This window comes from Electrona antarctica (assembly GCF_951216825.1).
Source record: "Electrona antarctica genome assembly, chromosome: 24".
In the NCBI taxonomy this organism is placed as follows: domain Eukaryota; kingdom Metazoa; phylum Chordata; class Actinopteri; order Myctophiformes; family Myctophidae; genus Electrona; species Electrona antarctica.
Genome location: NC_136803.1, coordinates 20,672,949 through 20,687,275, shown reverse-complemented (window position 1 = coordinate 20,687,275; position 14,327 = coordinate 20,672,949). Strand labels below are relative to the sequence as shown.

The following is a 14,327-nucleotide window of genomic DNA, read 5'->3' as shown; positions in this document are numbered from 1 at the left end:
GGAACAAGACTTTTATGAGGACTGATGATTACACATGAGATACAGCTGGGGAAGACATGAACATAGAACAGGAACAATGAAAACCAGAACATGAACTATAACATAGAAGTGCAAGAACTAGACAAGACGGGCAAAGTCTGTGACTGCATGTGACAGTGAAGTTGTGAGTTCTGATGGGTTCCCAGAACGCGGGGTTATAAGTACCAACTCCTGAGCACGGCCCAAATTAGGTTATGAGAAGAACCTTGTGCCTGGCCGTCAGAGCACGAGTCACTTGCGTCTGTGTAGCCTATACGCGTTGTGAGCTTGCAGATCTGCTATTTGGCGGGCGCGACACTGGCACGCTCCTGAATATAAATCAGGCTTTTATCCGTTCATGTGTATACTCTCTTGAGTTTAATGGACTCAGTTGTATAGACCCATTGTCTCCAGAGACACTGTGTGTGTGTGTGTGTGTGTGTGTGTGTGTGTGTGTGTGTGTGTGTGTGTGTGTGTGTGTGCGTGTGCGTGTGTGTGTGCGCGTGTGTGCGTGTTGTGACTATGGGTTGCGTTTCTAAAGTCAGGCCAGCTCTGGGGTTGTGTATTTGTGTTATGTATCTATGGTCAGGGCAGAGTTGTGTGTGTGTGTGTGTGTGTGTGTGTGTGTGTGTGTGTGTGTGTGTGTGTGTGTGTGTGTGTGTGTGTGTGTGTGTGTGTGTGTGTGTGTGTGTGTGTGTGTGTGTGTGTGTGTGTGTGTGTGTGTGTGTGTGTGTGTGTGTGTGTACGTGCGCGTGTGTGCAGTGTCTCTGGTCAGAGGGGGTTGTGGGAGAGGCCGATGATGAATTGATGGAAAAAGCACAGCAGACGACCTCCAGACTGTGTGGTTTTACAACGACTATGTCTCTCCTCTGACTCATCCTAATGTTAGAGCTGTGTGTGTGTGTGTGTGTGTGTGTGTGTGTGTGTGTGTGTGTGTGTGTGTGTGCGCGCACAGTCGCGCATGCTTGTATTACTGTAGTTGGGGTCACACTTGTGAGGGTACAGCTTTTGTTTGTTTTAGGACCATTTTCCTGGTCCTCCTCACAAGAGAAATGGGTTTTCTAAGGGTGGAAAAGACAAAGGATTGATTGGATTAGGCAGAGGTTAGGTTTTTAGGGGTTGGGGCTAGAGTTATTCCTGATTCATACTTAGTTGTGTGCCAAAAATAGCAGATGTACAAGCTCCAGCTATTTTCTGCTTCAGGCTTTGGGTAAAACATAGCTCAAGAATAATAATAACAAATAAAAGAAAGATTGTGGCCTTCCTAAAACTGTGTGTGTGTGTGTGTGTGTGTGTGTGTGTGTGTGTGTGTGTGTGTGTGTGTGTGTGTGTGTGTGTGTGTGTGTGTGTGTGTGTGTGTGTGTTTGGCGTGCGCGCATATATGTGCACACGTGCAGTGGTTGTGTGTGGGTGCCCTCCCGCCTGCCTACATGTTGCTTGCTCATCAACATGCAGTGCATCTGTACTGTGCGTGACGACATGCATGCACGTGTGGCACAGACTCATGCACGCACTCACACAGGCTGGTGCACGCACTCACACAGGCTGGTGCACGCACTCACACAGGCTGGTGCACGCACTCACACAGGCTGGTGCACGCAGTTTGTTAACAGCATGCCCATCCATGTGGGCATGCCATGCACACGTTACGAGATTGCAAGTCGTCCAAATTTCAATTTGGGGAACTACTGATTTCAGAAGGCATTTGTAGAATCGGCCTACGGTCGGGTTAAAATTTTCAGATATACAATTAAGCTCACAACGCCGTTGGGAGCTTGTAGCTCGGTTATTTGTTTCTTTTGCTCATTTTGTGTGGGACTGTGGTTATGATGGAACACAGCAGGTCATTAATTTACTGCTTTGACAGCAACAGAGGACTGTTGTTTCATGCATGTGATGAGTGAAGCGAGCAGGGTAAAACAAAACAAAGATCTAGCTGTTGGTTTAAGGTAGGGCTGGGCAGGAGAGCTGAGTCAGTGATGGTCTGGCTGCCATGGCAACATAGCCCGCCCTTACAGTACCAGGAAGCCAGGCATGACACAGGTGATGCCATGTTATTACCTTAAAAGGACTTCCTGCGCAGCTAGGTGATGTCATAGAGTTGAGGTTTACTGTGCATTCCAGAAGAATAATTATCAGTCTAGGAATCACTAGTGAGGTTTTGTGAGTGACGTTCTACACAGTGAAATCCTTTATACACACTTATTTACACACATACACATGCGTATAGGGAAACACGAAGGCATATATAATCAGCAGATCTACGAGCTTTTAGATCTGCTATTTTTGAAAAATCGGGAAAATGTGGCGCAAATCTTTGAATATATATTCTTTCAGAGCTAACGTTTTTAACTCAAATCTTTGATTCTGGGGGGTCCCTGGAACAACATATTTTGAGATTGGGGTCTGCGGCAAAATACATAATTATAATTCTGGGGTCCTTGACATGAAATAGTTTGAGAACAACACTGACATCGAAACATAGGTTTTTCAGAAAACTGTCAGGATTTTGGAAGGCATTTGTAGAATCGTCCTCGGGTCAAAATTGGTTTAGTAGTTAACTCTCTGTACCGTCCCATTCCACCTTAGACAGACATGGCGTGATAAGCATCTGTTACCGTACTAGCATCTGTGATGTGATGTGTGTCAGTGTCACGTCTCCCGTTTTCTCTCTCATTTGACCAGGGTGGAAACCCCCTGGTATGTTGCTGATTAGTAATTAGATTACTGACTTATTTGATTATTTTATATTTGATTATTTTATAGAAGTGCAGTACTTTATGAGCCTGCAGACCTGCCATTTCTGCCATTTTTAGAAAATGCATGAAAAATGTTTCAACGTGGAAACGATTATGACGATTACATGCAAAATAATTGCGATTAGGTGATTATGCAATGATTAGGACAGGCCTATACAACGGTCACGAGGCATTACACATACAGTACACAGATAGTTGGGCCATTATTGAGCCTGTAAAGGGAGCATAACCCACATTAGAGATGCTGCCTTCACACGGGCAGATGCAGAAGATACAAAGATGCAAAGCTACACAGCGTATTTGTAGCTTTGTATCTTTCTTAGTAGCTGAAGTTGAAACCAGCTCAACTTTTTTGTAGCTGTTGCAGCTTTTGCAGCATGCAGCTGACGTATCTTCACGTCGCTGGCTTCCATTGAAAATGAATGGTAGACTGTATCTTTGTATCTGCCCGTGTGAACGCAGCAAGACAGATTTATGACTCGCTTCGTAATCGTAACTTCACATCACACTGGGACAAGCTTCATTGAGCCAAGTGTTGTTTTGTACCAACAAGGAATTTGACTCCGTGCTCACATTCAGTGGTGGAAAAAGTACTCAAATGTTTAAGTAAAAATACCAATACTGCAAAATACTTTTCTTCTGAGTCAGAAGAAAAGTCCGGAATTCCAAATGAACTTGAGTAAAAGTATAAAAGTATTGGCATGAAAATATACTTAAAGTTCCAAAAGTAAAAGTACCCATTTCACAGGTTTCAAATGTATAATTTTTTTTTAGGAAATAGCCAAAGTGTAAATAGGGCTGAAGCTAGTCAATATTTTACTCTGGGATGTAGTGGAGTAAAAGTAAAACTATAACAAATTGGTAAAAGTACCTCAAACTTTGACTTGGGTAAATGTACTTACTTTACACCACCGTTCTGCGCTCATATTCATGTCATTCGCGTTCCATTTTCACACCCTCTTGGAGTTAAATTAACACCAGGGATTTTTACTGTGTGTATAGGGAACACATTTGAAAACAACGCTACTAAATCTAACCGTACGTAAATATATAAATAATCTTTTAATTAGAAACAGCAATCGGCCTTATTCACTTATCCAGATCTTTAAATCCAGACCCACGCTGAGTTGCTTCAACTCAGCCAGCACTTCCTCTTATGCACACACACACACACACACACACACACACACACACACACACACACACACACACACACACACACACACACACACACACACACACACACACACACGCACACACAGTCACACACAGTCACACACACACACACATGCATACGTGCGCGCACGCACACATACGCACGCACGCATGCATAAACACACACACCTCCATCAGAGTGCGTGGTGAGGGTGCGGTTCTCGCAGCTGACACACTAACCTCTCTCCAGTGGTGGAAAGTACTGTACTTTACTAAAATGTTTAAGTATTTACCATTTTCTTGTACTTTTACTCCTCTACAATTATTTGAAAACTTTAGTTACTAGTTACTTTCTAGATTTACATTACATACGTACATTACCCCCTTCAGCCCTATTTCGGCCATTTGAAAAGATCTGCTATTTTCAAAAGATTTTATACATTTGAAAACTTGTGAAATGGGAGTACTAATTTGATGCCAATATCTTTGTACTTTAAACTTTAAACTTTTAAACTTGTGAAATGGGAGTACTAATTTGATGCCAATATCTTTGTACTTTAAACTTTAAACTTTTAAACTTGTGAAATGGGAGTACTAATTTGATGCCAATATCTTTGTACTTTTACTCAAGTTAATTTTAATTCTGGACTTTCACTTGTAACAGAGTATTCCTACATTGCAGTATTGGTACTTTTACTTAAGTAAAAATTGTGAGCCCCCCCCCCCCCCTCTCTTTGCTGCAGCTCACTCTCTTTCTCCACCTCTCTATCTCCCACTCTCTCCATCCCTCTCTCTCTCCATCCCTCCCTCCATCTCTCCCATCTCTCGGCAGCTTCCAAAGAAACGCCTCAATGAGTGCTGAAAAAAGAGAGAGAGAGAGGGAGAGAGAGAGAGAGAGAGAACTCTCTGCCCAGACAGGAATAAATAAACACAGGATCTTATAAATTGTGAATAAATGCACAGATTAGTGTGTGCAGGCGTCACAAAGTTCCCCCTGTCTGCAGCCCGCCGTTCTGGGTTAGCACGAGACGACATCAGGCATCAGCTGGGGTGGGGGTGGGGGGGGGCTTAGATTCAACCACTTAAACCCTGTTTCATATATTGTGTTTAACACAAACATCTTTTGGGGGTCCTGGGACTTTTTGGCACCAAATCTTTTTCAGGTGGCCGTCCGCAGACAAATAACGTATATGAATTTCAAAATATGCTTAAAACTTAAAATGCCACCTTTTGTTAACCCCTTGAACCCCCCAGCATCGTTATTCCGGGGGTGAACAGTCGCCAATCTATACAAGCTGACAACGCGTTCTGGCAATTTGTGTACAGTGAAATTAAGAGCATATCAAATGCACTCTTTACAGGTCAGTTTTATGATGGGCCTAAAGTGGTACTGAATTTGCTCAGCTCCACAAAAAGCGAATTCATCCTGGTGTATGACGGAGGCCAATGTCACGACAAATGAATCACTGTGGTACGATTATTGTTAGCGCTTTGTTATCTCAATAAATAATAATAATAATAATGAATTGCATTTTTATAGCGCTTTTCCAAGTGCTCAAAGCGCTTTACAATGGTTCATTCATTCATACATTGGGAGGTGAAGCGGCGAACAGTCGACGCCAGCGTCTTCACTTCCCACATCCACACACAGATGGTGGCGAGCTCACACCGACCAACTCATTGGAGGCAATGTAGGGTTCAGTGTCTTGCCCAAGGACACTTCGACATGTGGGACAGGAGAAGCCGGGATTCGGACCGCCGACCCATGGATCATTGGACGACCTGCTCTACCTCCTGAGCCACAGCCGCCCAAAAAGCAAATAATCGTCCCATGATCTCCCATCCCTGGACATGACATGAAAACGCTTGAAGCATATAGCATATAGCGTATAGCGGGACGGAGGGCAAGAGGAGGAGGAGGAGATGGGAGAGAGAGAGAGGAGGTGCTGCATGGCAGGAAGAAAGTTGTTTTCTTCTGCGTAAAATATGTTAAAAGTAAACAGGGCATAGAGGCTACGTGGATGACAGACGAGCGGAGAGAAGGTTCAGCCTGTGTGTGTGTGTGTGGGTGGGGGGTGGGGGGGGGGGGGGGGGCAAATATCTCCATAAGTGTATAGCAGAATTTGACATATAATACTTTTTGAGCACCATTTTCCTAGTCTTCATGTTTTAATGGTTCAGAAGAGATTATAGGCATACGATTAGGAAACGATTCAGGTTGGATTAGCCATGTGTAGAGGTGAGGTTTTGGGGTTATTGTTGGAGTTCTGGCTGATTTATACGCACGGTGTAGTCGTGTACCAAAATAGCCGGTCTAAAACTGCCAGAACAAATCGTAAAAAGAATATATAGCATTCATAAAATTGCTGTACTAACATTCTGATGTCCTCGGGAGTATAGTAATACCTGTGTGTGTGCGTGCGTGCGTGCGTGCGTGCGTGCGTGCGTGCGTGGCGTGGCGTGGCGTGGCGTGGCGTGGCGTGGCGTGCGTGGCGTCAGCTTGCACCTCTATGACAGATTCAAAATATACCCATCTGTGTTTTGAGATGCAGTTGACAGTGTGTGTGCGGGTGTGCGTGCGTGCGCGCGTGTCCGAGACGTGTATACACATCTACAGTACAGTCAATGAAGACTGCAGGGTGCTCTGTTCGTATGCAAGCGAGCGCGGGTGTGTGTGTGTGTGTGTGTGTGTGTGTGTGCGGTTCCTGAACACCCATGTAGAGCATAACATTGAGCCAGCAGTAGAGCAGGAATCGTCTGGGGTTTTAATAGTTTATTTCCCGGTGCCGTGCAGAAACCCTGTATCTCTGTTGTATAATGAAGGAGACAGGTCTCCAGTTCTGGTCTCTGAACGGAGCCGTGGGTTCGGATCCCTCTTCTGACACTGTGTGTAATGAAGCAGGCGGGACACTGCGGAAGTAATCAGTGGTGGAAAGTAGCTAAGTACATTTACTTAAGTCCTGTAATTAAGTTCAATTTTGAGGTATTTGTACTTTACTTGAGTATTTCCAATTTCCAATACTTTTACTTCTACTCCACTACATCTCAGAGGCAAATATTGTACTTTTACTCCACTATATTTATTTGAAAACATTAGTTACTATAGTTAAAACAGCACATCTACAAGCTCACTCTTGCCTGATTATCAGACTGTAGCAGTCCACTAAGAGAGTGGGCGGGGTCTTTGGGCTGGATCCAGGCTAAGCTCACTCATGATTTTAATACATTTGAAAAATGGAAAAGTAACAGTTTTGGACGTACAAGGTTTCCAACTGTCAGCAATAATATCTGCGTTGGCACAGTGCGCTGTGTTTGTCTATTGTGTTGCGTGCAATAGCACAGCACAATATTGTGCAATAGCGCAATAGCATGACATCCTAATTTGGCCCACACAATATCATTGGCCAGCCCTGCTGCTTTCTGGTTCACCCCACTGCACTAATACCAACATACTTTTATTGGTGCAGTGGGGCTACAGCCGTAAAGGTTACGGGTCCTTTTTGTTGCTCTCTCTGAGCTAACCCACTTTCAACCTGGCATCCCTTAAATTGGCCGTGTCATTAATACAGTAGGTATAAAGTAAGGTGAGCTAAGGGACTATATTTGTCCCCACGGGGCAATACTGGTAGTGCAGCACTTTCGCAGTAACACAGTAAAAAACAGTAGCCGAACGGATTGCGGAGCGGTCTTGATACCGGAAGGTCGCCAGTTCGAATCAGCGGTCCGACACGTTAAAATTACCACCGCTGAAGTGCCCTTGAACAAGGCATTGAACCACTACGATGAAATGTTCTATGAGCAGGGCCTGGCTGGAAACAAGTTCTTGAGCTTAGCCCAGATACCCTGGGTAAATATAGTAATCATTTCATTTCATTTCATTTCACACAAAAACGCACAAGACAATTGAAATGCAACATACAAAATACATTTGTTTAAAAATTATTATAATACTGAATCTATCTATAAATGCACAGCATTTCTCTGTACGTATGTACAGTTGTAATGCACGGAACTCGAGAACCGACTTCAAATACACGCGTTCCACAGGGAGTGCAGTGCCCGGTGTCGAGTCGGTCAGACCCACGGTTGTCCAGAACCGCCACAAAAGGCCTCTGCCCGGGCTCTAGACAGGGCCATTGCCCATGCTCCATATATGGAGCTGGCCTGTTCTGACATCACAACACTCCATATTTGGGCATGCCTGACACAGAACTCCATATATAGGAATAAAAGGACACAGAGAGACAGATACAGAAATCTCCATATATGGGCATAAAAGGGACACAGACAGATGGGTAGAACGGGTACAATGGATAGCCGGGTGGGGCATGGATCTCCAACTTCCATCGTCCACCGATTTGGTGCTCTACAGCCGAACACCGGTCTAGTAATAAATATAGTGCATACAATTTATACAGCACTTTTCTAGATACTCAGTCGCTTTACAGAAAACAAAATAAGACCAATTTTATTAGGAAAAAAATAGTTAAAATGCTATTTTCAAAAGATTTTTATACATTTGAAAACTTGAAACGGGACGTAAAGCATAATGAGTACTACTTTACATTTTGATGACAATTATCTTGTACTTTTACTTAAATACATTTGTCATTCCAGACTTTTACTTGTAATACTATTTCCATGTTGCAGTATTGATACTTTTACTTAACCCATTTAGACCTAAGGACGCATGTGTGTCATATTATAGCTTTAAACCCATTTTGGGCGGGAACCCCTTTTGGTGTTTTAACTAAGCATTATGTTATACTTTAGCTATTGAAAAATAGCAGATCTACAAGCTCATAGCGCGCCACCGAGTGGCGCGCTATGAACTTGTAGGTCTGCTATTTTTGAAAAATCGTAAAAATGCGGCACAAATCTTTGAATATATATTATTTCAAAGCGAACGTTTTTTTTATTTCGACGTCAGGCCTGAATGGGTTAAGTTTAAAAAAGGGTACTTTTTCCGCCACTGTACAGTACAGTATGGACACAGCACAGTACTTGTGTAATGGAAGAAGAAAAAAGGTGGGGGAAATAAAGTATCTCTCTCCCTTTTTGCTCCTGGGTGGCGCCCTCCCTCGCCTACCTGGTCGTACCCTCCAGATGTGCCCGAGGGGCTGAATGGGCCGATAGAAAGGCCTGGACCGGGCTGCTCTCGGCGGGCCGGGGTGGGGCGGGTGGCCAGCACGCGCGCGCACACACACACACACACACACACACACACACACCGCACAGGGCAAACGTCAACGCTGCTACTGGAAAAACTGAGCCAAGCGAAATGGCAAGCGTGCATTGGAAGGTGTGTTTGAGACGGTGTGTGTCTCGTCGTCGGCATAAGTTGTAGTTTATGTTATGCGGGAAGGAGCTGTGCGTGTGTGTGTGTGCGCGTGCGTGTGCGTGTGTGTGTGTGTGTGTGTGTGTGTGTGTGTGCGTGCGCGTGTGTGTACACGTGTGCGTGCCTGCCCATGTGTGCAGCCTCTGTGCTTACAGTAGGTTTTATGTACATGATCAAAATGTGTCTTTCACTGTGTGTGTGTGTGTGTGTGTGTGTGTGTGTGTGTGTGTGTGTGTGTGTGTGTGTGTGTGTGTGTGTGTGTGTGTGTGTGTGTGTGTGTGTGTGTGTGTGTGTGTGTGTGTGTGTGTGTGTGTGCGTGCGCGTGCGTGCGCGCGCGCGCGCGCGCGCGCGCGCGCGTGCGTGCGTGCGTGCGTGCGTGCGTGCGTGCGTGCGTGCGTGCGTGAGAGAGCGCGACAAAGAGAGGCAGACCAAAATATTATCCGACACTTTTAAAGTGACCAGTAAAAGCCCTTCATCCCATAAATAATACCAAAGCCTGATTTACACTTTGCCGCACAACGGTGTACCGTGCCAAAAACAGAAGATCTACAAGCTCAAACAGGGCTTGCTCCGCGATGCGTTGTGAGCTTGTACTTGGCTTATTTTCGGTGCAGTGTGTGCAGTTCGTATGGGTTGAAAAGGTTCTCCCAAGTTCACTTAAAACTATTGTCTTCGTAGAACTCAAACCCCAAGTGGGCGAAAAAGAGGCCTAGAATCCAATCCCGCCAGACAAATCTCCTGCATGCTTTCCTAATATCCATGACCATCTCTATGAAGATGAAATAAAGAACACACCGGAGGAGAGAGAACTGCATTTTTTGTGTGCCTTTTGTGCCAGTGGTGGAAAGTATTATATAATTTTGAGGTATTTTCACTTCAAAAGTTCAATACTTTTACTTCTACTCCACTGCATCTCAGATCCAAATATTCCACTACATTTATTTGAGAACTTTAGTTTTTGTAGATTTTGAAAGCAAACGACTTCAGCCCTATGCATTTCGGCCATTTGAAAATAGCTGATCTATAAGTTCACAATGCGTCGCAATGCAACGCAATGTGGGCTTGTAGATGTGCTATTTTCAAAAGATTTGTATACATTTGAAAACATTCTAGTATTTTCTACTTTTGGTAATTTTAGTATTTCTAAGTTGCAGTGTTGATACTTTTATAAACACGCGAGTACTTTTTCCACCACTGCCTTTTAGGTGGAAATAACAAGAAAATCGGCCCCACACACAGACACCCACTCCACCGACGAACCTTCCAACGCCCCAAAGCACTGGCCCGCGCCACCAGTAAAAGCCTCCCCTCCCATTAAAATCTCGACAAGTGAGTGTATCCTCAGAAACCCACAGCACAGAGGTCGTGTGTTTCCCCTCGCGAGTCGGCGTCATTACTCATCACTCATCAAAGCCACTGCGCTTCTCCTTACCGTAAAAAACCCTCCCTCAAAGGTATTCGTCTTTTTACTGCCGCTTTGGTTTTAGCTGCATCATAATTTCAGCCCGAGATTTCTTGGCGTTCGTTCGCTCCCTGCTAAGGACTTTGTTTTTCGGGGCAGGGATAATGAGCACTGGGTTCGGTCCCACAGCCATATCGACTCCATAGCCCTCGGTTTCCCGGCTGCGTGGGAGAGAGACACGAGATGAGACAAAAGGATGAGTTACAGCCCTTCCTTTTGCGAGGAGAATCAGACGAGGCAACGTCCTCTGCTGCTCTGCCTCTGAAATGTGGTCCAACACGGAAATGGGGGAGAGACAAACTCGGGGGGATTGTGTTTTTGCGGCTCATCTCCCAGAATCAAGCGGTGGAATAGAACCGTTTAGTGGCCAAAGAGTCGGGAGATGCGTGGGAGAGGAGAGAGGGGGTTATGCGCAGGTGTGTGCGTGTTGTGTTTGTGTGTGCGTGCGTGTGTGTAAAAGAGAGTGAGTGAGGTCACAGGGAGATACTGGTATTCAATCTTTGATGAGCTGATTTCCTTGTCCACAAAAAAACCCCTACATTTCTAAATCGGAGCATATCCAGTAGCATTACGTTTCAAAGTTTCCAGGTTCCACGATCGGAATATTTCCAGTGAAACGGGGAAGCGGGGTGGAGTAAGGTTGCACTAAAGGCCCTCGCATCCAAATCGCATTCTTCTTCATGCTTTCATTTGCAATTTCACATACCTATATCTAGTCAATTCACGTTTTCACATCAGAAATGTTGCAGGGGGGGGGGGGGGGGGTTTAGGGGGGGAATCAAGGTCGAGTTTTCCAATGTTTCAGTTCCGAAATGCACACACCTGACCAATTAATAGTCGGGCACATCAGAATAATGCACACATCTGACCAATTAATAGTCAGGCACGTCAGAATGTGCGTCTGAATTATTCATACATTTGTGCTGCTGGTTACTCACATCGCTGCCTGTGGGTAATGACCTTGACTCGCAATAAAACGGCTGATGGCAGCACAAGATTTAATATTAGTTATAAAACTATTTTAAAGGGTCTGTGGGGAACTCACATTTCTGTATTTTTTACAAGACACACTTTGGCCAATTTGGATCTTCTGTTATTTAGCTATTATTCATATCGTCTCTGTCGGGCGGGGGGGGGGGGGGGGGGGGGGGGGGGGGGGGGGGGGGGGGGGGGGGTCCATACGTTCAAAAACTGTTACTTTTCAGGATTCAAATAAAAAAACAAACGGCAAAAGCAGCAGATGGACAAGCACAAAACGCTTCGCGTTGCGACTCGAGCTTGTGGAATCTGCTGCTTTTGATGCTTTTGAGTGACGCTGTAGTATGATCAAGTATAGGGGCATTAACCCATTCTGGGTGGGAACCCCTTTTGGTGTTTTAAACATTGTTATAATTTAGCTATTGAAAAATAGCAGCTCTACAAGCTCGTAGCGCGCCACCGAGTGGCGCGCTACGAGCTTGTAGGTCTGCTATTTTTGAAAAATCGTGAAAATATTTATTTCAGAAAACTGGAGGATTTAGAAAATTTACAAAAGAAACACAATAAGTTAAAATATGGAGATAGGAGGTTTCTGCCCGACAGCGACGATCTATAGTGTGTGGTGTTTGTTACCCCAATAAGTATTGTTCCAGACTCCAGGTTTTCAAATATAAAATGTTTTCCTGCAGACATAGTGCTTTTGAAACCATGCTGCTGCATGTGTTTAATTCGCTCTCTCTGTCCAGCTAGTTAAGTGTTCAGTTCGTCGACTAAAACCATGACGAAGAATGTCCGTCGACTGCATTTTGTCACTGACTATATTAAAACTAAGCAATGACGGCTAAAACTAAGACTAAATATATTGACAATTTCAGACTAGACTAAAAGGCCTCAGATGAGTAAAATAAAATGAAATTTTATTCAAAAGACTATGACTAAAACTAAATGAAATTATAATACTTATACATTTGCTGTCAAAATCAACATCGTTTCTCTCTTTTTACAGAATGGTTCCATCCCTGTGAAGCACAGCAGTTCAGAACCGTTTGGAAAAGGTGAGGCCTGCTTTTTAACCCCTTTTTCTTCCCAATTTAGTCACCTATTTTGGGCGGGAACCCCTTTTGGTGTTTTAAACATTATGTTGTAATTTAGCTATTGAAAAATAGCAGATCTACAAGCTCATAGCGCGCCACCGAGTGGCGCGCTACGAACTTGTAGGTCTGCTATTTTTGAAAAATCGTTAAAATGTGCCTCAAATCTTTCCGAAAATTGTCATGATTTAGAAAACTTTTTTTTTTAAATGTCGACGTCAGACCTGAATGGGTTAATGCCAATCGATTCCTCCCCATACACATTTCTGTGTATTGTCACTGCTGTCGTATCCCACTGACTCACCATAGCAGTGAGGAGCTCCCACCGGGAGGACGTAGACTAGAGCCTTCGTCCCACAGTTGCCGCCTCCCAGCCCGTAGGGTTACGTGCCGTGACAAATCACACTCCCCACCCGGCTTCCCATGGGCTAGTAGTGTTACTACTGTAGACGCACGACAAAGCCCAAACGTGCATCACGGTGGATTCGAACCCACAACCTCCGCGGTGGTGGGCACTTTACCACTGCGCCACCCGAGCACCCTGACTGTCGATTTGTGCCAAAGAACGTTATAATCTGGGCCGTGGCTCAGCGGTCCAGGCACCTTGGCTGGTAATCCAGTCTGGCAGTGTGCCGCAGGTTCGACTCCCGATCCCGACGGCCTTTACTGTATGTCATCCCCCCATCTCCCTCCTCATTTCCTGTCAGCCTACTGTCTGTCCCTCCATAAAAAAATATAAAATAAAGGCGAAAGTCACAAAAAAAATAAAAAAAATAACGTTATAATCGTTGCCGTCAGGCAGAAACCTTGTATTATCTCCATCCATATTTCAACTTTATTTTCTATTTTTTTGTAAATGAACGTCCTACTTTGTCATTCTAGAGCGTCGCACAAAAGTAGCAAAAATAGCCCAACTACAAGATCACAACGTGTCACGGTACGATGCGTTTTGCTAGCTCTTGCTATTTTTTCAAAATTAAAAAAAAATCTTCTAAATCCTCCAGTTTTCTGAAATAAATATTTTCACGATTTTTCAAAAATAGCAGACCTACAAGCTCGTAGCGCGCCACTCGGTGGCGCGCTACGAGCTTGTAGATCTGCTATTTTTCAATAGCTAAATTATAACATAATGTTTAAAACACCAAAAGGGGTTCCCGCCCAAAATAGTTTTAACTGAAAGTGGTCGGGTCTGTCTGAGGGTTTTACGAAATATTGAACCAATGAAACGTATTAACAGCTTGTGACTTAATAATACCAACATTGGATCCATGGGAACACACGCAAAGGAGTTGGCATTCCTCAACCACAGTCCCTGCAAATCAAATCAGCGAACACATTAGAGACCAGTTTGTGTTTTATGCACAACCCTCAGTCTCCCATGTCACATTGAAACTGTATTTAGTTTTTCCAAAAGGGGCGGAAAGCGAAATTGGTTAATGTAGCAAGACATGCATCTTATGCCCAGTAATGTACAGAGTGTCAATTTAACTCTTGAGAGTGTAAAAATGGAACCAAATGGACCCATA

General features: G+C 44.3%; 1 protein-coding gene across 1 annotated transcript in view; it reads left to right on the top strand.

Moving 5' to 3' along the window:
- cdk15 (cyclin-dependent kinase 15) overlaps positions 1–14,327 on the top strand; it is an 82,410-nt gene that overhangs the window by 53,303 nt on the left and 14,780 nt on the right. Inside the window, exon 13 of the mRNA XM_079495623.1 lies at positions 12,717–12,765. Coding sequence (XP_079351749.1) covers positions 12,717–12,765 — 49 coding nt within the window. The remainder of the gene's footprint in view (positions 1–12,716; positions 12,766–14,327) is intronic.